This window comes from Myotis davidii, unplaced genomic scaffold, assembly GCF_000327345.1.
Source record: "Myotis davidii unplaced genomic scaffold, ASM32734v1 scaffold174, whole genome shotgun sequence".
Classification (NCBI taxonomy): domain Eukaryota; kingdom Metazoa; phylum Chordata; class Mammalia; order Chiroptera; family Vespertilionidae; genus Myotis; species Myotis davidii.
The window spans coordinates 5820883-5848154 of NW_006289087.1; the positions used below are offsets into that span (position 1 = coordinate 5820883).

At 40.9% G+C, this 27272-nt stretch overlaps 1 protein-coding gene across 1 annotated transcript in view; it reads left to right on the plus strand.

Annotated features, from left to right (window-relative positions):
- The first annotated feature begins 482 nt into the window (after positions 1-482).
- USH2A (Usher syndrome 2A (autosomal recessive, mild)) overlaps positions 483-27272 on the plus strand; it is a 442266-nt gene continuing 415476 nt past the window's right edge. Inside the window, 3 exon segments of the mRNA XM_006761291.2 lie at positions 483-967; positions 5008-5173; positions 25538-25670. Coding sequence (XP_006761354.1) covers positions 483-967; positions 5008-5173; positions 25538-25670 — 784 coding nt within the window.

Here is a 27272-nt window from a genome sequence, read left to right on the forward strand (position 1 = left end):
GGTTTATTGTGGTGAAAACGTTAATAAAGATAGATGCCTGTGTACATATTTATAAGTCTGGTTGCCCTGTGGGCTTGAGAGTGCCTGATGTGCTCAGCAAAATGAGGATATTGGCCCAAAGAATGAGTATTTGCCAAAAGAAAGTCCTTCCCAGTGTTTGTTGGTTTAGAAAGCTCAGTGGTGGTTCTTGTCACGGGCTCCGAGTCCTCTTTCTCAGGAAGAACTCAGGTTCTCCGGATGCGGCGGCTGTCACCTGACACTCTGCTTCTGCTTCCCAGACACCAGCTGCTCCCCATGCCTTGCCCATCGCCCGGGACGTCAGTGGTGTTCCCTCGGGGTGAAACCGCCTCTGCACTTTCCCGAAAAAGCAGGATCTCCAGGCTCCTTAATGCGCCCGGCGTTGGTGTGTTGCTGGTGAATGGCGTTGGCCTCCTGACTTACGTAGGGATGCTCTGTCGGGACGAGGATGCTTCTCTGTAAACATGAATGGCCTGACTCTCTCCCTGAGCTGGGGCTTCTTGTTGCACATCACGGAGACCTTGATCGTGGCCTATTTTGCGCTCATCTCCTGGGCTGACTCGCAGGGCCTCTTCCCGAGGCTGGAGAACGTGGGAGCCTTCAAGACCGTGTCCGTCGTGCCAACCCACGCCACGTGCGGACTCCCAGACCACAGCACGTTTTGCCGTAGCTCTGCGGTCGCCGAAAGTCTCCAGTCCTGCTCCCAGAGGCTTTGCGTTCAGGATTGCCCCCACAGATCTGCACCCCCAGCCTACACAGCCCTCCTTTCCACAGGCCTGGGGGGCTGCGTGGCTGCAGACACGCAGGATCTGCGCCCCGACTCCCCTCAAAATTCCACGAGTTTTATGTTCGGAAATCACACGAGCTGCATTTCTTCTCCTCCTCCTCCGAGGCTGACGGCATCATTTACATTGGCTGTGTGGTTGAAACCCGAGCGGGAAGGTGTAATGTAAGTAGTCGAGTGAGTGTACACTTTCCTGGGAGCCTGAAAAATCAGTTGTAGCCAAGATGCTTACAACTGGAATTCCAGACCAGAAATGAAGGCTCAAGCTGTGAAACCCAGGCCTTTGAAGCTCAACTCCAATGGTAGTCTTTTCTACTCCAGAGTACACTGCAAACATTCCCCCTAAATTTAACAAGTGCTGTTTCCTTTCTATAATGAAGTGAGGCCTCCGAAAAGCATGTGTTAAAATGGTTCATTGCAGGCAGTCATGTTTACACACCTGACTTCTGGGTTTCCTGGCAGTTCATTTAGCTCCACCTTCGTCTTAGCCACCAGAGCAGATTCAGGCTCAGTGAATTTTAGGACATGGGGACTGGTAGTACAAAGAATTGATATTTTCAAAGTTTTAGTCGAAGTTTGCATAAGTAATCTGCTCCTACTAGAGTATGAACTTGTCATTAGGCAGGTAGCTCTCTGAGAGCTTAGTGCGTCAGGGATCTGTGTGTGTTTCCGGTATCCTGGCTTTCCCAAGAGAAGTTTGTTTGACTCATGGGAAATGCCCAGTGTTAGGAGTTGAATAAAGGAATAATCCTCCATCCTTGAAAAGGGCATAACTTTTAGCCCTTTACCTTGTGGAGTTCTCATCTCTTAGGAAATATGTAGGGAAGCATGAAAGGTTCTCAAAGCTATTATGTCGTGGATCCCAGTAGAGATGCCTTCAGTGAGTTTGGAGTGGGGCTTCCTTAACCTCATGTCTTATCAGTTCATATGATCACATGCTTTTCATTCTGTATTAGTCTCTAAAACTGACATCTAATGTGTTTTCCTAAGTGTCTAGAGCCAGTCTGGAAATTGGAATAAGTAGGACAGTCTGGAGGCCTGTTTTCTTATCTTTTGTCTTCCCGTAGGACAGTGGTTCTCAACATTCTGGCCCTTTAAATATAGTTCCTCATGTTGTGACCCAACCATAAAATTATTTCATTGCTACTTCATAACTGTAATGTTGCTACTGTTATGAATCATAATGTAAATATCTGATATGCAGGATGGTCTTAAGCGACCCCTGTGAAAGGGTCGTTCGACCGCCAAAGGGGTGCGACCCACAGGTTGAGAACTGCTGCTGTTTTTAGGGCCTTTGTCTCTTCCCCATGTGACCTTTTCATTGTGTGAGACTGTTGGCCAAATATCTAAAAACTTGGGAAATAAACCAGATTAAGTCTTACAGTCTTGTAAACAAGTAGGCTTTAGATGTCTTGGGTGTTTGGTTTTAATTTGCCAAGTGAGAATTGGCATATTTTCATTAAAACAAATTTGGGAGTGAAAATCATCAGAAACCATCATCTCAATTTCTGTGTCACCCTAAAAGAAAACCCTGCTTTCTTACTGTTTGAAATGTCAGTAAGTCCAGACAACTCCATTTATGTAACTAGAGTACCATCTTTAAAAACGATCTCTTGACAAGTATGAGTAGGACAAAGTATTTTTTTTCCAAAGGATATATCTGTACCAAACCCATCTCCTATTGGCATCGCTTTTGTATAAATAAGACAGGGGAGTATTTATAGAGGCCATAGCACATGGCTTACAGTTTTGGGAGTTCTACGCATCAAGGTCATTTCCATTCTCAAAATGAAAATACTTATGGGAATTGGGGAAATTTCGGAGTGGTTGCACTAGATAAGTAAAACAAACAAAACTCGGATTATCCAATTATTGTTTATCCAGGAGCAGAATAAATCCAGTTCCTAAATATTTTGCTACCTGCCTTCCTCTCACATTCATTATCTACTAAAGCTAGTATGTTTACAAGCAAACAAAATAGCAAGGAAGATAATAACATATTAAGAAATGCATTTTCAGTAAGCTTGGGGAAATGAGCCTGCATTTGGTAAGTTCATCTTTGAGTAATGGTCAAATGCTAACATGTAGATTGAAACTCAAGAAAAAGGAATAGAGGCAGGTTTTTCTTCGATTGTTTAAGACCTGCAATCATAGAATAAAGAGAGACTTTCATTTCCAGTGACTTAGAAATAACCACCCAGGGAAGGGTTAAATCATAGTAGAATTTCTATAAAACCTTATTTCTACTTTATATAAAACATTTATGTCAACTTAATCTATTTGCCCAAAATGTATATTTACTCTCTTTATCACCAAATATATGTACAAAATATTATAAAATAATGGCAGTAAAATAGTGACTGTTAAGTGTTCTCTAAGCTTACTCTTATGTCTAAACTCTAGGAAATAATAAATGCAAGTGAGAAGGAATAGTTTGTGAAAAGTGTGCTATTTAAGGAATGTTTTAAAACATCTGTAGCAAGAATTCTTGGTTGGACCAATCTTCCATTTGCCCCTTCAATCTTTAATGTATCTCAGAAAACTCATGATCTTAAGGAAAGACAGAATGATTAGTGTTATTAGAGAGGGAGGACCATGTGTTAAGTGAGCTCAAAGGAAGACCCCTTCTACAGTCCTGACCTGGGAGGGCTCAGGCACAATGATGGAGATGTCCGGGCGAGTGGGAGGCAGCTGCATGAAGAAAGGGACCCAGACTCTTCCAATGCCTGATGGAATTCTCCTACCTGGGTGTACCACCTTCTTGAGTTCTCATCTGTGAGATGCAAGCTGATGACCATCTTCAACAGCTAGTCATTCCAGGAGATGATGACGGCTACTGTCAGTGACATTGCCCTTTATTTATTTATTTTTAAATGCATTTTTATTGATTACAGAGAGGAAGGGAGAGGGAGAGAGGAATAGAAACATCAATGGTGAGAGAGAATCATTGATCGGCGGCCTCCTACAAGCTCCCTATTGGGAATTGAGCCCACAACACGGGCATATGCCCTGACCAGGAATCGAACTGTGACTTCCTGGTTCATAGTTTGAAGCTCAAACACTGAGCCACCCTGGCCGGGTGTGATATTGCTCTTTAAACAGCAGATCTTTGGGAATAATCCACTTAGAAGGCAACTAGCAAGCATTCATAATCTGTTTTCTGCTAAAAAGTTGACTTGCTGAGGTTGAAATATGATAGAGAGGAATGGGGCTTAAGTGGACCCAGAATGGCCAGAAATACACAATGATATAATTAATATAAAAAATTTTATATTGAACATAAGCCAATATAAAAAATAACAATGATAAAATATAAAAATGCCAAAACCTATTTAAAGGGATGGGAAAAGAATATCACTGTGATTAGGATAGAAGTGATTTAAAAATAATAATAATTTGATAACCGGCCTGAATGAAGACTAGATATTTTCTGAAAATTCTATTTATCAGAATATTATTTCACTATGTTCTCCAAATATTGGATGATCCGTCATCCAAGATCAGTGCCTCGGGCTGTGTGGTCAGGGTCAGCCGGCCAGTCATCTTACAGACCCCAGCTTTGGCTTCTGGCCGGTGACCAAAAAGGAGGTAAAGACTATAGTGGTCAGTTCTCCATTTCACCGTGGGAATTAAACAGAGCTGTTTAGCCTGGCATCAACCTATGAACCAGGAGGTCACAGTTCGATTCCCGGTCAGGGCACATGCCCGGGGTGTGGGCTTGATCCCCAGTAGCACAAGGCAGCCGATCAATGATTCTCTCTCATCATTGATGTTTCTTTCTCTCTCTCCTTCTTCCTTCCTCTCTGAAATTAATGAAAATACATTAAAAATAAATGGAGCTGTTTAGAGCTCTCTATGGATAGTAAATTTTCTTTACATTAAGAAAAAGAAAAGATGTGCACTGGTGACTCAGTACCCAGGATATGATTGTGCTGCTGCTTATAAAAGAAATAGCAGAGGAACTAATGAACCCAGCAGCTGAATGTTAGTTTTTGCGGGATGATTCAGCCACTTCTGTTTGCACCATGAATGTCTAATAAAGGGTGCTGAGGTTCTGAGGGATATATTATCAGTAAGAACTCCATTTTTTTAATTGAAATGAGAGGGCTTCTTATTCGGAATAAAGCTTGCTCTGAAAATGTGCGATGCCTTAACCTGTCTTTTGGACGGATGCTGACCTTTTCTCTCTCCGGTTGCTTCCCAAGGTGTATTATAGAGAAGATGGCGCACGGGCAGATTGTGTTCAAACTTACAGTATCGGAGGAAGAAACCACGTTTTATTATCGCACAGTAAATGGTTTGCAGCCTCCAATAAAAGTAATGACACTGGGGAGAATTCTTGTGAAGAAATGGATCCATCTGAGTGTGCAGGTGAGTAAAATAAAACATATTTAACATTTGGTTAAACATACCAATCTGTCTTCCTTTCTTTCCTTTCAATGGCATCTTCCCCACAGGATCTGAAGCGGGTTCTTTTTAGCTTTCAAGCATGTGCAAATGACGACTCAAGAGAATCGGTATTTAAATGACCTAATGATGCATCTCTTGATAGACCAGCATTGTCCCCTCAAAATTGCTGCAAAAACTCCCACGGAAGCTTAGGACAATGCTATCTCGAGTAATAATACCCTCATGAAATTTTTGTTGCCTTTGGTTAGTATGTTTTCTCTTGTTCAGAAATGCGTGAGGGCTTTTTTTGGTGTCTAGAAGTAACGTTACTGGCCGTGGAAAGACCTGCCTGGCTTTCGCAGCTGCCTTCTACAGATAGCATCTGATGATGGGAATAAAATTTGGCTGTTGCATTAAAATGCTGACCTTAGGACTAATGAACTTGACACATAAGACACTTGGAAGGTGTTATATGATTACTTTAGTTGTCAGCCACAGTTTGTATTAACCTTAGAAGCTGCTAAAGGCTGAGAGAACTGTGAGATGTCTGTTAGTTTATGGTTCCTGGAAGAGACAGGGTTTATCCTTTCGTGTCTGCAAGGCACTGGCTGGGCCTGTGCGGCTAAGAGTCAGCCTTGCCTCTCATGGCAGAGGTACTGTGTGTGCAGTTCTCAGCATATGTTCCCATCGGGGCATCTGGTTAGTGGTCCCTGTGAACCGCATTTGCACCAGGGGGTATATATATATCCCCGTTTTTAAAATAAGAATAATATTTGATTTCTCGCATTTTTATCCCACCCAGCAACAGGGAGTGAGTGGCCTTCCTTAGGCCCTTGAGGATTGTGGTCTGGGTTTTAGAGTCTGTTTCAGCATAGAAATTATTCTTGGTGATACACGTACATTTTGTACATATCTTTGTTGTGCCTGGTTGTAAATGAAATCATGCCATGTATTTGCATAGCTGTGCATGAAAAGCCTTGGGAAGAATATTTAAAATAGCAATACAGAGAGGCCACAATGGTTGATTTCTATAGGAAGGTATTGGTGAAGTGATAGTCAATCAACATTTTATGCCTTATCTGCTCAGCTTTTAGTTAGGCTGTGAGTTTAGCACATGCACTTGGCAGGGAGCCATATTTCTAGGCCACCAGCATTGAAAGGACCTGCAAAGGGGTGGTCATGCCTGATCCCAGGTTAGGACTGTAGAGCAGATGGGTTCAGTTTGTCAGAGCTTACCTCTCATTGTTCAATAGTTAGCAGAGAGGGGCCTAATCTGTCCTATATCTCCAAATGGTCCATTCTAGCCACTGACTAGTACCACAGGACTGGGTTATAGTGTGAAAAATGTGCAAATAGAAACTGCCAAAAAAAGGGGAAATGCAGAAGATGTCAAATCAATATGTTTTCATATGTTGGTATCAACGATGATAAAAAAATTCTTTTGACTTGCCGTTAAAATGTTGCCTTGTCTCTGAGCCTGTGCCATGTGTTGGCAGCGGCGGTTGATTAAAAGCCATCTAAATGGGAAGGGGACCAGGACCGAGTCCCTCTCCTGGGAGTAAGAGGCTCTTAGAGTGCCTCTTGAGATCAGCGTTATCTTCTCAATACACGTCAAATATGAGCCTTTCCTAGTTTAGGCAAAACTTCTTCATAAATCTTTAAATCTTACCCTTTTTTCAAGGAAAGGTTAAAGTACTTGTGATTTAATGAGTCCGCTTTATTTCTTAACTGCCTGACTATCAAGAGAAATCTTGTCCTTTCCAATTTGTACACTTCTATTTACTTATTTTTACATATGTTTCCCCCCATTCTACATTTTATGTTAAAACTATACATCTAAACAGTCATGGACAATGAGAAAAACCATGCAGATCAGCCATGTATTCATCTGGCCTTTATTGGCAGATTCAGGGGTATCCCAGCATTATGAAAATCTTGATTCATTCAAATAAAAGTGAGAGCGAGCGCAGTTATTTATTCTTAATGGGGGATCTGCATAGGGTTTCTTTAGTGGACACCAGTCTGAATATTTTGAAGATATTGTGAAATTTATAGTAATTCATTTTATAGACATTGAATAAGGAAGGTGCTCATTCCTACAATGTTATAGAAAGAGTAGGAAGGATGCAAGGTTAGGAGCAGGGAAGCCTGAGTCGGGTCCCCATACTGTGTTGTCATAAGAAATTCTCTTGACTCGGTTCCTGTGCTTGTGTAACAAGGGATCGGACTGGACGGACTAAACGAGGCGTCCTTGACTTTTACATAAAGACACAAGCAGACTGTGGAGTGAGGCACAGTTTCTGGAAGCGTGGAAAGCTGCTGGGCAGAGTGTCTGGGTGTAAGCCACAGCGAGCTCCGCACGCAGCCCACACCAGGCTCGTGCTGTTTTCTGCTTTCCCATGCTGTCTGGTATTTACACAGAAACATTGTTTGGAGTAGATTTTATGGCCAAGATATGGGCAAAGGCAGCTTGTAATCGTCTCACCATAGAATGGCAAAGAATATATTTTCATATGAAATGTAACTCACTGTTGCATTATTATGTAGCATATGCACTTTCTGTTTGATTTTGGGATTAGAGACTTTCACCATCGCTAGGCATGGGCTAGAACACATAATTGATAGTCTGGGTTTAGTCAAATTGCGAATTGTAAGTCTGTAATTAATGTGTATGCATATTTTTACTTAAGCTCCAATGTGTCCACAGGTCAGTCAATTTATATGGGGGGGGGGGGGGGGCCCGTGTGTGTGTGTGTGTGTGTGTGTGTGTGTGTAAAAGAGAACACATCTTTACTCATGGAATTGGCTCAGAAACCTGAATTTAACTTACAGAGACTTGATGACATAAAATTAATGGATAGATTTCACTGTATACCTTACCTCAGAAAGTTCACTCCATATCAGCTTTCTAACAGCAAAACCAGAATTCTAATTTTCCAAATTTGGAAAAAGAAATGATTTTTTAAACTAATTCGATCCCTTGGCATAAAAAGAGGAAGAAAAAAAGTGCCAGGGAGAGCCATAGATTCTGAGCATTGAAAGTCTAATTTCCTAAACAAAAATGCGGAGGTGACAGTAATGGACCTAACAGCATCGGGGAAACCCCACCTGTTGGAATATGATTAGTTTTTAAATTAATATTCATTCAGAGACTTGAATCTGACGTGATTGCCAATTTAAATTTCACTTTGGGCTTTAATATATTGGTTATTTCAAATTATATCAAGCTGAAATTCGTTATGTCGTATTTTTTGTCCTAAATCTTGAAAAAATCAATTCAATCTTTTTATTATCAAACAGGGAACAATGATTGCATTGGCTGATATTTTTAAGCCCAGTTTTTGTATTACATCAGTATATGCTATCCATATTAAAGAGACCTGTTTTGATTTTCTTTTTTAAAAATGGTTTGAAATACATAAGAGATGATACTTGAGCAGTTTGTTATGTGTTGGTTGAAAAAAGAAAGCACCTTAGAAGTATATTATATTTAATTGCATATCATTTAAAAGTAAGACCTCAGAGTGTCCTATGAAAATACTGGTTTCCCCTAAGTAGTTCCACACATTTTACGGGATACATAGCATCAAAGAATCATCAGTATGGTAACTTATTGTAGTTATGCTGAAATGCAGTAAAACAATTACTAAAATTAGAAACTGTTAGATCCTGCAAATGTGGAAATAAGAAAGGGTTTAGCAGTGGGTTTGTTCACATTCCCTGTGCTATTCTGAAGGCTACTTGATACACTGCCAATTCAAGAGCCACAGATGATTCTAACTACAGTAACATAAAAAAAAAAGAGCAGTTCTGATCTGTTACAAAGAAGGCAGAAATGCATGGGTAAATAAAGTTTTGGGGATCAATAGATGAAGCACAGGAGTTTCATAATTGTAGTTCATGAAATATGTTCTTTTGATTTATGTATTCAATCTGAAAAAGGAAAACTATTGATAGTTCTGGAGAAAAAGAAAATGCAATTTAACCAACATTTGTTAGAATAGATAAACCAAGCCTCTCAATTAATCTCTGCAGTATATGCCCAGGTGCACACTTTGTAAAAGTATTTCCATGTCTCTATTGATTGGGGGCTCATAAAACGTCCGTGCAGTCTTCGGTGAGTGGTGTGTCCTGGGATTCCCATGGGAACACCACGTCAGCCCCCACCCCGTGAAAAATCCAATCCCTGTCGTCGCATTAATACTGTTCATTGCCTTTAAATATAACTATGTGTATGTGTCTGTATTTGTAAAACATTGTTAATTTGTGCAAAGCCTTCTGTTTGTACCCTGCCAGCTTAATATCACCCAAGTCAGTTGAATAGCTTTAATTATGCACAATAAGTAAAGATCAATAGACTTTAACAACGCTTTTCACAATAATCAGTTAAAAATAATGATGATAACAGCTGCCATTATCGAGTACTGATTATATGCACCATATTAAACATCGTAATGCTTAATTTTCAAATGTTAATGATAGTTCTGTGACATTGGCATATATTTTCCCCATTACAGAGATGAGAACAGTGAGCCTCTGGCAGGTTAAATTATCTGCCTAAATTTAGTCTCAAGTTTCTGTGCACAATTCCCGCTGACCTGTAACTGAAAAAAAATACTAAAGTGCCATGAACCTGGGTCACCAGGATTTATCAACAAGTCCTTTGCCCTCAATCTCCACCTTTCTCCCACCAGCAAGTCCTTGGATTTTAATTCCTAAGCAGCTCTCCGAGCTGCCCACTTCTCTGCATATCTCCATGGCCACTGCCGTGCAAGGTGGCCATAGCTCACTGGGGCCCTGAGAGTGACGTCACGACCCTTTAGTTTTGTCCTCATATAAGTTGGTTTTCTTCACTGCAACCAAAATGGTCTTTAGGACAGGTAATCTGCTCAGGTCATACCTTTTCCCTCCTCTGCCTCCTTCCACATATCCTGTTCCTGCATAAAACCTTTCAATAAGTCCCATGGAAACATTCTAACATGGCCACCACTCTCTTTAAAAGATAGCATCTTCCAGCTGGCCAGTGTGGGTCAGTGGTTCCTTGTAGAATAACTACCCAGGCCAGCAAGGCGTGTCCTTTACTGTCTGAGGTTATGGTCAGTACTGCCATTGGCAGGGAGCCTTGCCTTTCGGGGGAATGGGAGGGAGGGGACAAGCAGAGGATTAATTCTCAATTATAAATACAGACTTGATGCAAGGGCAGCATTGAACTTGGCATGAGCATGTCAATATTTTAGATAATTTCCAGGGCCATGAACACGTCAGGGGAAAGAGAAATTGTTGATGTTTCATAGGAAACAGTTCTGGAGCGAGGGGCGATCGCACCGTTTGTACTCTTTTACATGTCGATTCTATTAATCTCGGCAGGTGTATCTTCCCGAAGCCACTTGATAATTGAAAAGATGCTTGTGAGCCCTCAAGACGTGTCTCTCTCCATGTCACAGGCACCATGGCCTTGGCTTACACCTGACTTGTGAATGGGGGAAGCTAGTCATTATGATGCAGAGGCAGTTGTCTCTATTTGCAGAGCTCCTCGCTAGGAGTTCCTCCTGTTACCATATGTAGTTTGACGTTCATTTGTACCATGTGTAACTGGCTCATGTAGTGATTAAAATAATAAGCAATGCTTGATCATGTTTAAAATAAATACCAAGGATAAATTCTTCTATTAATTAGTGAGAGCTTATCCAAATTAGCATCTGTAATTATGAACTCTTGTTAATTTTTGTTGCAACCTATTGGATATCCTGGGATAAATCATTAACGCTAGTGTAACTGAGCATTAATGATAGCTGGCTTAATTTTTAAGTATAGTGATACCACTCATCCTAATAGCGACACATTTTAGATGCTATATCAAGCAGCATCATAGAAGATGCACATGGAAATTTAGCATAAATGAAAAGGTGTTAGGTTTGCTTATTGAGCCACATAACAACACCCAGAATGCGTCCTTCGCAGGCAGAGTTTCTTTCAAGATTTCCTTGTACTCTGACTTAGTTTTGTACAGCTTCCGTTTCCTGAAGTTCAATGACATATCTTTCTATTGAAAATATTCTCCCATCTATAGATTGTCTTCTTTCTTTTATTTTATTTATTTTTTGTTAATCCCCATTCAAGGATATTTTTCCATTGATTTTTAGAGAGAGTAGAAAGGAGAGGGGGGGAGAGAGAGAGAGAGAGAAACATTGATGAGAGAGAGACGCTTATTAGTTGCCACCCATATATGCCCCAACCAGGGCCCAGGAGGATGGAGCCTGCAACCAAGGTATATGCCCTTGACTGGAATGGAACCTGTGACCCTTCAGTCTGCAGGCCAGTGCTTTGTCCACTGAGCCAAACTGGCCAGGGCTGTCGCTTATTTTACTTCTCAACACTTCTTTTCCAGATCAGATGTTTTCAATTCTCCAAGTCTTGACTCTCCTCCACAGTGGATTTGCTTTGGGTCATTTTTCAGAATCCTTAGGTAGTTCCTTTTTGTATTCTGTCCAGATTTTTTAGTTGTAATTAGTGGGTGAGGGGGAGCGGGGAGAGAGAGAGAGAGAGAGAGAGAGAGAGAGAGAGAGAGACACTGATGTGGGCTTACTCCTTCAGGGTCAGAATCCGACCTGTGTGGTGCTTTTTAATTTGCAAAGTTATAAAAATTAGTTTTGATCCATGAATATTTCTGATTACCACTTTCCATATGAAAAAACAAAAACATCAAAAACTGTAAGATTGTTTTAACTTCAGAAGTAAGTGAAAAGTCATGTGACCAGTGACCTAAAACCCTGGAAAAGCTAAACCTTAAGATGTTGAATCCTATTTAGTGTGTTCTGAATTTCAGCCCCAAGAATGTGCGTTGTCTTAGGTATCTTGCAGAATTCTCATTTAATTCTTATCTTTGTTTTTTTTAATGTATTCTTTTAGTATTTTTAGATTTTTTTAAATTACATTTTCAATTTAAGTATTTGCTGGAAAATAATACTTTTTAAAAAAGAGGTAAATAAGGTTGTTAAGGAAATGTTTTCTTACCATATGGAGAAGCCTCTTTTTAATTCAGTATTCTTTGGTGACACGAGCTACCACCAAATAGCAGAGGACCCACAGTGGGCTTAATGGACGATCCTGTGCCACTGTGAGGACTGGCCAGGGTGTCTTCTGTGATTACATGGAGGGAGTTGAAGAGAACCTCATGTTCAGTTCCCTAGTAAACAAGTCAAATCCTCTCGCCTAAGGCGTTTGGCCTTTGTGAGTATAAAAGACCACAGACACCTACTGTGCGCAGCACGTGTTATGAGGCCTTGAGGGCACTGAAGAAACTGAAGGCAGAGCCCCTGACCTCAAGGAAAGAAACCGGGTTGGATGTTGGGTACAGAATTGAAGGAAATAATTTCTGAATAAAGGAGAGATTTTTTAAAAAATCACAGACTTTATAGAACCAAAATTTTAGAATACATAGAAAAGAGGAAAAAAGGGAAGACAAACCCTACTGAGCCTCCTTAGTGCATATGTAATTCTGTCTACCACCCTCCTCTTTTTCAGTTAACATCCCAGGACCATTTTTTTCCCGTAGCTTCATAGGTCAAGGTCGGTCTTGAGGGAAGTACTGAAGAGTCGGTGAGAGAAGATGAAGAAGGTTGTTAAAGAAGGAACTAGCATGATAATTCAGGATCCTGCTACATTCTGGATCGATTTTCTTTATTGTTGTGTTGTTGTTTTTTTTATAAAGTAGAAAGCTTTGTACTTGTCTTTGTAAAGACTTATCCTTCACTATTTACTATCTCTTGGACTACAGCTCTTAAGGAGACAGGCAGTACTTAGGTATCATTTAAAAATTAACATATCATCGTCAGTCGGTTTCCTACTGAGTCCAGGGTTTTCCACTGATTATATTTAGGAGTTCCCTGTGCAGAGGGTACAGATGAGACTACTGAGTCATGGGGAGGGTGGGGCTGTTTAACAGAGGTGAGCAGTGTCACAAGCAGATGGGAAGTCAACACATTATTCCTGGCGGAAGATAGGCACTGACAGAAAAGGAATGACTGGGGATTCTGTTCAATACAGGGTTAAACCAAGGACGAGAGCACATGGGCACCCCCAGAATCTGCCCAAGAGGTCACAGCGCCTAAGGGAAGACAACTCTAAGCACGTCACTTAACCTCACCACCTTCGTCCTCTTGTTGGTCTAATGCAGTGGTTATGCAAACTCAAGACATGCCAGAAAATATCCGCAAGGCATTGTCTCAAATTGACCCTCTGGATTCCTCCATGCTGCCTGGCTATTATTTATTAAGATGTATCAGGGACAAGCCTCAAATGGTAGGAGAGATAAAAGGCAGATCTGCTAAGTGAGGAAGTGGGGTTGAGCACAATGCCACAGAAACTCACACCAATTCAGGAGGACTCCACCTGCCCATCAAACCCATATTCACTTAAAAAAAAAAAAAAGATTAATAATGGCTTGTTAACTGAGCAAGCTGGCAGATGTTGGGAGGAGAGAGATGCGATCTCAGGGCATCCATGACCAGGTGATGACTGACTGACCAATTTCAAAAGCTGCTATGAAGGATCATCAAGTCCAGGTCCATGTGTGTTTTGATGATAGTTGCATCTATATTTAAAGCTTCTGTCACTGGAAGCACTCCTGGTGTTGTCAGGCTGTCTAGTGGGCTGGGTGAGCTGCAACTTCTCGCAATTGAATGTCAATAAGACCAGAGCAATTTTGGTTGATTCATAGCCCCAGCTTAAGCATATTCACTCGCACAGATTACATTTGACAGATAGTTACCTTCAGCTGAACTCGGTGGCGAGAAGCTTGGGCGTGCTCTTGACAGTGAGCTCTGAGTTGATGCCTAATGTTTATTTCATATTCTGTTTTTACCTTCCCTAATACGGCATGTGTAAATCTGTATTTAAATATATCCTCAGCTGATGTTTTCTCCAGCCCACTTGTTACCTCTGGACAGACTGCTGTAATGGCTCCATTTCATTGTTTTAAGAAAAATAACTTGCATGCAGTCCAGCTTTAATTTCACCAAACCCAATCAGTGGTGATTAATTTAAAGTGTTTCCTTGATGAGCAGTTGCAACACTATAGCGTGAAATTGCTCAAGTGAGGGGAGAATTCTTACATCTCTAAAAACCTAGTCTTCAAAATGGGGTGTGTAATTGTGAATAGCGAGAAAGTATCTCCATGTCTACTTGCCATATCGCTCTTTGTTTATCTTCTGTCGGCATTGAGGTCCCTCTGTTCTCCTTGAACCTTAGGGATAGAATTATCCATTTCAGGAGTGCTTACCCCTTTAAAATGAATATGGTTTTAAAAACATTCTGAAATGTTTTCATTGAACAATAACATACATATAACCCAGTACACTTTAAAAAACAAAACAAAACCCACTGTTTCTGCCCAGCCAGTGTGGCTCGGTGGTTGAGCATTGACCCATGAACCAGGAGGTCATGTTTTGATTCCCAGTCAGGGCACATGCCCAGGTTTTGGGCTTAATCCCCAATAGGAGTGTGCAGGGGGCAGCCAATCAGTGATTCTCATCATTGATGTTTCTATCGCCCTCTCCCTCTCCCTTCCTCTCTCTGAAATCAATAGAAACATATTTTACAAACAAACAAATAAACTGTTGCTGTTTCTGAATATTTAGATTGGGAAAATAATTAAGACTTGGGGTTTTATGTTCAGGAAGAGGTGCACTTACTGTGTGAATTCAATCTTATGATACTAAATTCCGAACTTTTCAATTATGTTAAATTCATTAAGATTCTGGCTGGGAAATTTAAAGAACATAGAGATCTTATAACCTGAGCCTAAGTTCTGTGCAAATAACTCTGCAAAGCTCTGGAATCCTTTATTTAACTCGGCGAATGAGAATTGTGTTTGCATCAGACTCACCCTTCCTTGAAGTAGTGATTTCAAAGCAAACCTGTTCTACTCATGCATTTCCATCTTTTCTAGAATCTGAGACTTTAAGACATCAAACAATTCAAATTATATAGTTTGCATTTCACACAGAAGAAACACTCATGCAAAAGTTGATAAAAATATATTAATTATTTTCTCCACATTTACTGGTATACTTTCTCTGTCTCACTCTTTTCTAAAACTGACAGTCAATTTTTTTTCCCTTTTACTGACAGCTAGTAAATGTACTGACAGTTGAGAAATAAGATGTAAATGCAAGTCACTATTATTTTGTCCACCTGATACCTGAGCATTAGGTGGAAATGCTTGACTATATTTTAAAATAAAAACGAAATGATTTCCAATGGGTCTGATGGGAATGATATATAGAAAAACTGTTCTCTGTAAATAAAAATGTGTTAGAGGCAACATTTTAGTGCATTTAGAAACATCATACTTTTCTCATTAGGGATGTGACTAGTATTTGCATTGAAGAAAATAGGGCAATTATTTAAGGTGTGCATTTACTTTCTGTTCCATTAGCTATAAATCTTTTGAGCATGAAATTAATGGAGAGTTTATAAATGGAGCAGAGGAAGCAGGTTAAGAACTTACTATCTGATTAAGAATTTTCTCCTGATGAAATAGTAGAACGAGGATTTAAATTGTTTTATGCTAATTAGAAAAGTCCTATTTAGTAAATGTAACTCTTGAAGAAGTGCTAGCTAAGTCATTGGGTGTGATGAGTTATCTGTTGGTAGAAGTATCTTGGGTTAACCTGGACTATTTTACCATACAAGGACTAATTCCTTAATTCCATTAAAGAGTGATTTGCCATTTCCCTATGTTATAAGTAACAGCTGAGTGATAAAACATAAGATAAATGGTAGTGTTCATTTATGTACGACTTAAATGGTATTCACAGGATTTTATTTCATTTTTTCCCACCTCAATATTATCTATATATATATATATTTATATATATACATATATATATGTATATGTATATATAGGCACTGGGAGTGGAAACCTTGGAATTTATTGATTTTAATATGCAATTAAAAACTGATCAATTTCATCAAGAAACTTGCCCTCATTTTACATGTAATAGATGCTGAAAAAATGGGGCCATAGTTCCTCTTAATTGTTTTTCTCTGCTTGTGTCTCTACTTTTTACATTCTTACCCTTGTACTGAATCACATACAGCTTTGTGAAAAATTGTCAGAGAAAATTCAAGTAGATTTGTGTTTAAACAAAGTGATTTCACTGTCCCTTTGCTTGAAGAATACATTGGGAGGCAAGAAAAGTCCTGCCTGACTAGTTACAAAAGGCCGGCATTCCCTCACAGGAAGAGCAGCAGGGATTCACAGGGGTGTCAGCTGCGTAGATGTTGCCGTGGACTGTGGAGCACTATGCAGATAGACTGTGCTCGGCTTGTCCTCCATGTCACTCTTTGATTCCTCTCTCTGTTAACATGGCATTTGCATTTCGCTCTGCCTGGGAACCGGCCCGTGCAAATGCCTGGCGACAGGCCAGAAAGCTGCTTTCATGGTGGCAGTGAGGCGTTTTCTTGTTCACTATGTTCACAGTAAAAATGCATCCTCTGAGTCTTAAGTAACTGGGAATCCCTTTGTGCATTTGCAATTTCTATTTGAAGGCAAAATATTAAAGTACAAAGAAAGAGTGGGGCACTTTTTACATTACAAAACGACAAAAGCAGCCAAGTTAGTTGGTTACTGTCAGCAAGAACCAAGAAGCAGCAGAACCAAAGGACCCAACTTTACTGGATTTCCAGTGAAAGATAAAAGCCTTAAAGAGGAGATGCTTAAGTATCACTTAGAGTGGTCACCTGAGAATGAAAAAACATTTATAGAAAAATTATGTGATATTTAGCTTTCTCTGACTGGCTTATTTTGCTTAGCATAATGCTCTCCAGTTTCATCCATGCTGTTGCAAATGATAAGAATTCCTTCTTTTTTATAGCAGCATAGTATTCCATCGTGTAGATGTACCACAGTTTTCTAATCCACTCATCTGCTGATGGGCACTTAGGCTGTTTCCAAATCTTAGCTATGGTGAATTGTGCTGCTATGAACATAGGGGGTGCATATGTCCTTTCTGACTGGTATTTCTGTTTTCTTGGGATATATTCCTAGAAGCTAAATAAGCCAGTCAGAGAAAGATAAATATCACAGGGTCTCACTTATTTGTGGAATATAATGAACAACATAAACTGATGAACAAAAACAGAACCAGAGTTGTAGAAGCATCGGATAGACTGTCCAACATATGAGGGAATGTGGGAGATGAGGGGGTAAAAGATCAACCAAAGGACTTGTATGCATGCACATGAGCATAACCAATGAACACATACTGGGGGCAGGAGGGTGAGGGCATGTGCTGAGGGTTGGGGGGAGCCAGGGAGAGGTCAATGGGGGAAAAGGAAGATGTATATAATACATTAAACAATAAAGAAATTTTTAAAAAAGAAAAATTATGAGTACTTTGCTGTACATTTGTTTCATTGACTTATCATCTTGGAAACACACTTTGGGCGTCCGTATCGTACATGAAAGTTAGATTGTTTTTTAAAGAGGATAATGGTAGTAATTATATTCCCTGAGTTGAATGTATAGAATTGTTTTGTTGTTGTTTTTTTACTGTAAACATCCAGGTAACTGGATCATGCCAGAAGGTAGTTAATTCTGGGCAAAGACTTTCCCCCTTTTCCCATAATGCTATTTGGCTGACAGCTAGTTACTGTGTGACTCAGGCTTGATTCTCAGGAGATTTGGACAAAAGAGAAGGTCAGAGGACCAGGAAAGCCTGATGGACTCAAGGAGACATTGGCGTTGGATTCTCACACCAGAATCTTGCCTCCTCATCCCTAATGCAGACAGTGTAATAATGGGGGAGAGGGAAGAGGAGGGAGGGCGGGTGGAGACGTCCTTTCAGGTTAAATGTTTAAGTAAGGTCCTTCACTTCTGTCTCTATTAGCACAGGGCATTGGAAACCCTGTGGCACATTTTGAAAGTGTTGCTTTAAAATAGACTTTAACACTTGAGGATCTGCATAGGGTCTTGTTGAGTGCTTAATAGATCCAGTGTCTGCCTGCTGAAGTCTCTTCCCGGACAGCATCTACCGCAGTAACTGCTGACGTGCTTCAGCCTGCCTGGAGACGGCAGGCTGGACTCCCACCACTCTTATACCCCAAACTTCTGGTCTCATCTATAATCATCTATAATAATAAGAGCATAATATGCTAATTAGACTCGATGTCCTTCCGGACGAAGCCGGGGCTGCTAGGGAAGCCCGGGTCCTGGGTCCCGGGTCCCGGGTGCCGAAGGGAAGCCCAGGTCCTGAGTGCCAGAGGGAAGCCAGTGCCGGCAGCCTGGGGAAGGAAGGCCTACTCTTGCACAAATTTCGTGCATTAGGCCTCTAGTAATTATATAATGTTCCGTATCTGAAGAAAATCGCCTAAATGGCATAATGTTGGTCTTGGGTAGTTTAATTTGCATGGGATACTCCATGCAGAAAAATTTGGTCTGCATTGAAGGACTTTTTTTTTTAAATCAGGTCAGCTTTACCCAAGAAAATCTTATCCAAGTAAATTGTGAAAATGGGAAGTAGAAACAAAGTCGTTAAAAAATGGATGCCAGAGCCTGACTGGTGTGGCTCAGTGGTTGAGCGCTGACTCATGAACCAAGAGGCCGCTGGTTCTGTTCCCAGTCAGGGCGCATGCCCAGGTTGTGGGCTTGATCCCCAGTAGGGGGCATGCAGGCGGCAGCTGATTGGTGATGTTTCTCTCATTAATGTTTCTATCTCTCCCATTCCCTTCCTCTCTATAATCAATGAAACATTTTCTTTAAAAAAATGGATGTCAGGGTTTGTTGTAACTGCTACATATTATTGTTTTGAAAGCTTATTGCTTGAATCTGGTCATCTAATTGCTAGCACTACGTTCTTTAGATGGTAATGTGAATGTTTAAATTACCTCTTTCCCCCAAATCTTTGCCCAAATTGATGACACCATCTCAGGTTTTGTTGTTGTGAAGGGGATAAAAGAAAGGAAACTAACTGTTGGCAGGACTCCATTTCAACTTACAAATGACTCTCAGGATCTTTAAGACATCAGTCGAGTCCTGGCACGGGTTAGGTTTTGGACTGTTCACAGAATGATCTCCTGTACGTCCATCTACGTGCTGAGACCTTGATTGATGACCCTCTGACGTGGGTCAGGAGTGAGTTCACATCCTGGCAGGGCCTTGGCTCACTCCCTGGTAGTGGAAACAGAAACCCATCTTTATTATCCTTCTTCAGGCTTCAGTTGACTTAATTGTATGCAACTTTATCGCTACAGTTTAAAGAGATTTAAACAACTGGCAAAGATTTGGGAAAGAGTGGGAGAGGTGATTTAAAATTCACCACAGAGGAGTGATCAGCACAATGGAAGACTTGGGGTAACTTTGAAGCATCTTCCCATTTTCTTGTTTCTTGTGCCTCACCCTTCTCCTACAACTCCCTATCTTCTCCCACTTCCATACTTTACTGAGTTTAGATGAAAATTTAATGGGTTCCTAAAAGTTGCTACTATTACTCTTCTGGGAAATGAGGGAACAGCAATGAACAACACAGCGAAAGAAAAGGAAAAACCTCTTGTGGAGTATATATTCCGGGCAGGGAAAGGGGGCTAACAATAAAAAAGAAAAAGAAAATATGCAGTGTGTTAGGTGTGGGTAAAGAGGATACTTGCAGACGATAGGGGGTTAGCAAGGATCACAGGCTGTAATTTTAGATTGGGTAGCGAGGAGAGCTGCTAAAGTGACATTTGAGAAAATATCTGGAGGAGGTGAAGGAATAAGCCAGCAAGTGTCTGTAGAAACAGTGTCAAGGAGTGGAAATAGAAAATACAAGGATTTGAGGAAAATAAGAGCCTGGAATATCTGAAGGTGGAAGTGTAGCCAGAACAGAGAGCATAGGCCATACTACTAGGAAATAAGCCCGAGGTAACAGGAGATGCACTGGGGAGGGCTTGTAGAACTTTTTTTTTTTTTACTTTGGATGAGAACTCATTGGAGGTCTCTTTGCAAAGGACTGACATGCTCTCATTTTGGTTTAGCCAAGAACCCTCGGGCTGCTGTCTGGTGCTCACAGAGAGTATCTGGGAGGCTAGTTAGGAGGCCAGTGCAAAAATCTAAGGGAGCAGGTGGTGGTGGCGCCAGCCAGGGTTGTAGCCGGCGAGGTGGTGAGCAGGGAGTGGATTTTGGATCTATTTTGAGAGTAGGACCTCTCCTCTGGATTTGCAGTATCTACAGAAAGCGATTCGGGTCTCTCCCTATCACCTAGGAAATGGACAGTAAATCAGACCGTTGCCGGGTTTTCCATCATCTGTATGTGTAAAGTAATAGCCTTTCTTTTTTGAAGTAGAGAGAGGAAGAGAGGAATTTAATAGTTTGGGAAGAAGCGGTCATGAGAGTTTCATATCCCTCCAAGCCAGGACAAAGAAGACTACTTGCATCCCTCTATTAAATTTTTAGAGATGGATTGCATTGGAGGCTTGCTGGTAGGAAGTTGTCATATATGGAGAGCTTGAATAGATACCTGGGGAGAACAGCCAACCCAGAGCATCACAGGCACTCGGAGAATGTGACGCACTTAGGCATAGATCACTGCCCGGGCCCGGCTTGCCTGAGTTGCTCAGAGAGGAAAAATCAAAAGTGTGTGTGTGTGTGGGGGGGGGGGGCGGTGCGTGGACGGGAGTCCTGGGAGATGGGGATCCAAGGAGAGAGAGGACTGAGTGTTAAAATATATGGGCTCATGGGAAATGATAAATCAAAACAAATAAGATACATATTTGAGGACCATGTCTGTGTATGAAGACAGTTTCCTATGCATCTTTCCTACAGTCAAAGAGCAAGGAGCTAAAAGCAGTTGCTCAGTGATTCAGCGTAGGAATGAGGACATGTGCGCATCTCAGGTATCTGTGGACAGCCCCTGTGATTGATTTCTGCCAAAGCAACCTTCCAGGATTAATTGCTTCTACTGTGTTTTTTATATTATTTTTTGTGTGTGTGTGTGTGTGTGTACACACACACACACACACACACACACACACACATATATATATGACTTAATAGTGGAAATGGAATAGACTGGAGGATTTATTTATAATTTAATAATTAGAGGAAGACTCATGTCAGTGAGGAGCAAGGTCACTCTGCCAAAGGCGAAGAGTCCCCATGTGACATATTTCATCTCTTCAAAAATGGTACCCTTTCATTGCTCAGAATTGTGACCCAGCGAAGATTGTGTTGGTGGTTTTATTTTTGGAGTATCAATTAGTCAATCAATCAGTTCGTAGTTATCGAGCATCTGCCCGGCACGTAGGGCACGCTCATCAAATTTGCAAATGACACAGATCAGGGTGGATGGTAAATACTCAGATGACAGACGGAGCGTTCAAAAAGATTTTGACAGCCCAGCACGATGGGCTGGATGGAGCAGGATGAACTATAAGGTGGATAAATATAAAGCCCTGTCCTTCGCTCCAGAAAACTAGCTGCCGAGGGACAGGGGACAGGGCGGGGCGCCGTGCCTCAGCAGTGAGGGGGGAAAGGCAATATTTTAGCCAATCGTCAGCTCTACTGAATGTATCCCTTTGGGCTGCGTGATGTCATTGCCAAAAATCTCGCAGGCCATTTTGGATTAGATTAAGGCGATCATCTGTTTTAATTTGGCAAGTCAGATCGCACGTAGAGATTTGAGTATTTCTGGAGCCACATTTTAAGAGGAGAGAGACCCCAAACCATGCCGTATGGAGAACATTGCAGAAACTAAACACATACGTCCCGGAGACATGGGAGAAAGACAGCTCTCTTTGCACCTGCACAGACTCTGTCATGGAAAAGGCGTACGGATTGTTGGGTGAGATCTCAGTGGTTAGAGCTGGGGCTTATGCGTTGAAGTTACAAGGTGGCATCTTTCCGTTCATCTAGCACAGTTCAAAGACGAAAGGGTTCCCCAAACCCGCAGAAGCAGAATACTGGAGTGATGGAACTTCCGGGTCCTCATTTTGGGGTAACAGCATTGCAGAGGGGCAGTCTGAGAAGCCTTACTCTGCTGTTTGGTACATCTGGGCTCCTTGAGAGAAAGGGTCATGATTTCATTCTCTTGGTCTAACTCATAGGGCCAGTGTGGGTACAGGGGTGGCCTCATTGAGTTAAATGTAAATTGGGAGTATACAGGTGACAGGAAAATTATAAACGATTTCCCAGGCGAGGAAGCCAGAGCAGGTACTCCAGCAGGGTTTTCCCCGCCCATCAGCAGTTCCTCTTGGTGCTGGAGGCCAGCAGGCGTAGAAGAGCAACAGAGATTTGACCTGGCAGTGGCACCGATGATGTGCACAGTGACTGTAATACAGGTGGACTCGGTTGCATTTTTTTCCCCTTGGTAGTTTCTCAGATATCTACTGTGTGACTTTCTGGAATTGTGAATTACACTCACATAAGAATGGCCCGGAATTGTACTTTAAAAAAAATCTAACACACTCTTGTGCTCAAGTGAGTGTGTACGTTCTATCCCAGGGATACAAACCGGACTGACAAGGTTAAACTAAACTGTGAAACCCCGAGAGAATGAAGGCGTGAGAATTTCCTGCTCCCCTGTATCTTTATTTCCAGCGTGATTTTGCATTTCTTATGAAAGGTCTCAGGCTTTTCTGCAGCTGCTACTGATTCTACCACTTTGTTCCTTCCAGCCACACCAAGGAACGTGGGTGAACTCCCTTATTCTCACAGGGGCGGAGAATGAGATAGGCGGGAAAGGGCTTTCACAAAGGGCTTTCTTTTCACAAATCAGGGATTCTATCGCATAGATGTCTATTCCCCTAAATAACTGGCAAGGGGGTCATCGGAATGAGCTATTGCAAAAAGCCACCTTCGCCTTCTCGGTTCTCCTGGGATGGGCCCCCGAACCAGAATTGCAAAGTCGTTCAGAGAATCTTGCATGTAACACACGGCACGGAGCACCAAAGAAGAGGTCATCCTACTTACAGCAAGGCGCTCGGTAGGGGAAGGAACGGCGGCCCAGAGTGTCTTGGGATCATCCTTAATCATTTCTTAAGCACCAGGGAAGTGAAAACCTCCTCCTGGGATGCACTGTATGTGACACCGAATCCTTCCACTAAGCAAATATGTGATGAGTCGATAAAAAAGAAAAGAAGAAAAAAAAAAGGGAAGAAGAAGGTCCTGAACTCTTGACTGCAGATATAATACAGTGAGCACAGAAAATCAAAAGCATGCTTTCTATCTGCCTCCAAATAAAGGTGCACTTAAACTTGTAAAGACAACATTTCTATTTGAATGATATGACAGAACCGTCACAGGAGTGTTACCTGCCATAAAGCAAGCCGGAGAATTATTGCCTTTATTAGACCAGTGACACTGAGCTTTCGCCATACATTTCTAACTTCTGTCCCTCTACAGAGACAATTTTCTTTTCTTAAATAAACTGTCATGCTAGTGTTAATATATGGCCGGCGCGCTCATGCTCTGAGAATACTGCTGATATAAAACATGTATATGTTAGATTGGTAATAGTATCTTTAGTGTAGCTGACTAGAACAAATGGGTTTCCCTCATGGCTGTGCTAATGTGATAAAGGAAAATTGGCTGTTCATCAGCTTTTGGCTGGGCAGAGACAGTGGAGAGGGAACCACATTCTTTTTTATGCATTAATACCATCGAGAACTTTCCACGAGTGATATTTCATGTGCCCCGCGTGTTGCTCAAAGATGTTGTAAAACATGAGATAATGCTACAAATAACAAAGTAGAAAAGCCGGTATCTTTTATAATGATAACAGTCAAACACCAAATGACAGTAACAGGCTGTAAAAAATGGGATGCAAAAAAATTAAATAAATAAAAAGACAGTCCTTCTCCCGCAGCGGAGAGGTATACATCCAGACCCACAGGAGTTGGCGTGTGAGTGTGTCTAGGTCTTTATGTTAAAGCTTGTGTTACAATGAAGTAAAAGGCAACATGGGGAGAGGGGGTTTAAGAAAGAACTTGGTGTAAACGAAAGAGGTTGATAGAATGGAGAAAAGCCAGAGTAGAAAACTTTCTATAAATTAATATTACCAAGTAATTATTTTGTTAACGTTCAGATTTTTTGTTTGTTTTGTTTTGGAGAAAGGTTTGTTCAAAGGGTTCTTAAGGCAGTCACGTGATTTAAAGATGCTGGAGAATTACTTGTTTTCATCAGTTTTTGTGGGGCCATTTTAATAGAATAGCATTTGAATGCTATGATTTGATATATTTTTTATTAAAATGTCAGCCTTTAAACATTTCAACTGCAAGACATTACATTTCTCTTTCTCTTTCTTGACCCCATCCACCTCACCAGCTTTTGTTTGCCAAGTCAGCCCCTGGACTAATTAGAGTGTCAGTGATTCTTTTTACATTTAACTTAAAAGCACTTACACAGGACTATTTGTAGAGACTGAAGTTGAGGTCAAAACAGCCTATCAGTTTATTTGGAGGATGCAATCATTGAGGATTTTCTAGAGATATCATCTGTGAAATAATCTGTATGAAACTTTGCATTGCTCCTCAGAGATCACTTTACACAAACAAACATTTCATAAGGTTGAGTGGTGTGAATCAAGGGACCACCAGGCTAGAACCCCTGGAACAAACCTGCTGGCCAGCTGTTTTTATAAAGTTTTACTGGGAGACATTGTGCTCAGTCATTGATGTGTGGTCTATGGCTGGATTCCTATTACAACCACAGAACTGAACAGTTGTGACCTGGATTGTTTGAGCCACAAAATCATTTGCTTGCAAATAAAAGAAAATTACTTTCTGGCTGTTTACAGAGGAAGTTTGCTAATGCCTGTGTAGAGAGTTATTAGGTTGCTAAAATAATTAGCCTAAAAAAAAGATTGGCAAATTTATTTTTATTCTATATTGGGAGAGTACAGCTGAGAATTATTAACACCTGAGAAAGTAAATGTTTATGTGAAGCATTTTGCATTAGCAACTTAAATTGAATCATATCTTTGTCATATATCTATTTTTAGAATGTCTGGTTCTGACCATATCTCACTTTTGTATTCATTTTTGTTTATTTTTAAATATGGCTATGCCACATTTAACCTAGTAATTAAAGAAACCACATATCTTCAAAAATTTATGAAAGCATGGCCGTCAGAGCTCTTAAATATATGGGACAAACAATTGTGTGAGCCTGTGAATACACTGGTAGGTACCATCACAGTCGAAAACCACAATATGTAGACATACATCATTGAGCCATTCAAATAAATTTTTGTCCTCCAGCTGAAGAAAATTGAAAAATAGAAAACTAACTTGAGAAAGACTACTGAAATGTAGTTATCACAAAATTAAAAGATACGCCATTAAACTAATGACGGTGATAATTTCTTGCAGGTGCATCAGACAAAAATCAGTTTCTTCATCAATGGTTTGGAGGAGGACAGCACAGCTTTTGATGTGCAAACTCTAAGTGGTCCAATAATAGATTTTGCCTCTGGTGCTACGCGGATAGGACAGAGTTTAAATGGTAAGATTCTGCCTTCAGAAAATTATTTATTCAATTGTATTGTTACTGTGTCAAAAATAATATTTTAAAAATTTTAATACATATACCTAGAAATATGGTTGTAAATATAATTTTTCCAAAATGAAATTATGATACAAAGGCTTTCTTTGAGGCCTCTAAAAATAAATACTTCCCCTCTAGATATCTGTAGACAACTTCCTATGTTCACATGCCTTTTCATCCTATATAATAAAGAGGTAATATGCAAATTGACCATCACTCCAACACACAAGATGACCGCCCCCATGTGGTCAAAGATGGCCACCCCCATGTGGACACAAGATGGCTGGCAGGGGAGGGCAGTTGGGAGGGACCAGGCCTGCAGGGGAGGGCAGTTAGGGGTGACCGGGCTGGCAAAGGAGGGCAGTTGGGGGCAACTAGTCCTGCAGGGGAGGGCAGTTGGGGGGCGGACCAGGCCTGCAGGGGAGGACAGTTTGGGGGGCAGGCCTGAAGGATAAGGCCATTGGAGGTGACCAGGCTGGCAAGGGAGGGCAGTGGGTGATCAGGCAGGCAGACAGGCTAGCGGTTGGGAGCCAGCAGTCCTGGATTGTGAGAGGGATGTCCCAGATTGGAGAGGGTGCAGGCTGGGCCGAGGAACACCCCCCGCCCCGCATGAATTTCGTGCACCGGGCCTCTAGTTTAAAATAACTGCAGCGTGTATGATTGTATAGCTATAACAAAAAGTTTTTATACTTGTTTCTACTAATGAGCATGTTATTTGTAATATTTTGATATTGGAAGCTATTTGAGAGAAAACACAATGTATCTGTATTTATATCTATTGATCTCATATGCACATACAATCACAATGATATGTACACATATACATGCACATACATTTGAGCAGTTGTCTAATAGTGGAGTTCCTTAAGACTTTATACTTTTGGTGTCATTGTACCTGAGTTCAAATCCCATCTCCCCACTTACTAGCCATGTGACCTGGGTCACCTTTTTAATGTCTCAAATTTAAAATGATGTAGTTATTCCAAATTTAAAATGATGATGATGACGATAATGATATTACAGTTTCATTTGAGGATCACATGAGGTATATCATGAAAAGCATGACTATTTTTTGAGCATTTGGCATATAGTAGTTGTTCAATATTTATTGAATAAATGAATAACTGTACCTGGGCCTTGTATATACTAAACCATATTGAGATTTAATGCTATTGTTAATATTATTATATTTGTTTTGCTAACGTAAGTCCATAGAAGTTAGGTTGAAGTATATGGTCATTTTATATTTTAATGCATATTAGACAGATTGCCCTAATGCATAACAACAGGCTACTTCCTGTTGCCCATATTTTAAAATATGGGCAAGTACTTTCTTCCTTAAACACTAGCTGACCTTACAAATTATTCGCTTTTTTACCTTTGCCATTACTCTCATTGAAAAATATTGCCGGATGCCTCTTTAAATTATTTGGCCATTAGTAAGTTTGAGTAGCTTTCCACGTGTCTTTCTCGTTTGCATTTAATTTGTTGTGTGTTTATATTCATACTCTGGAATTTCTTACTTACTCGTAAAAGCTCATAAATGTTAAGAATGTTATG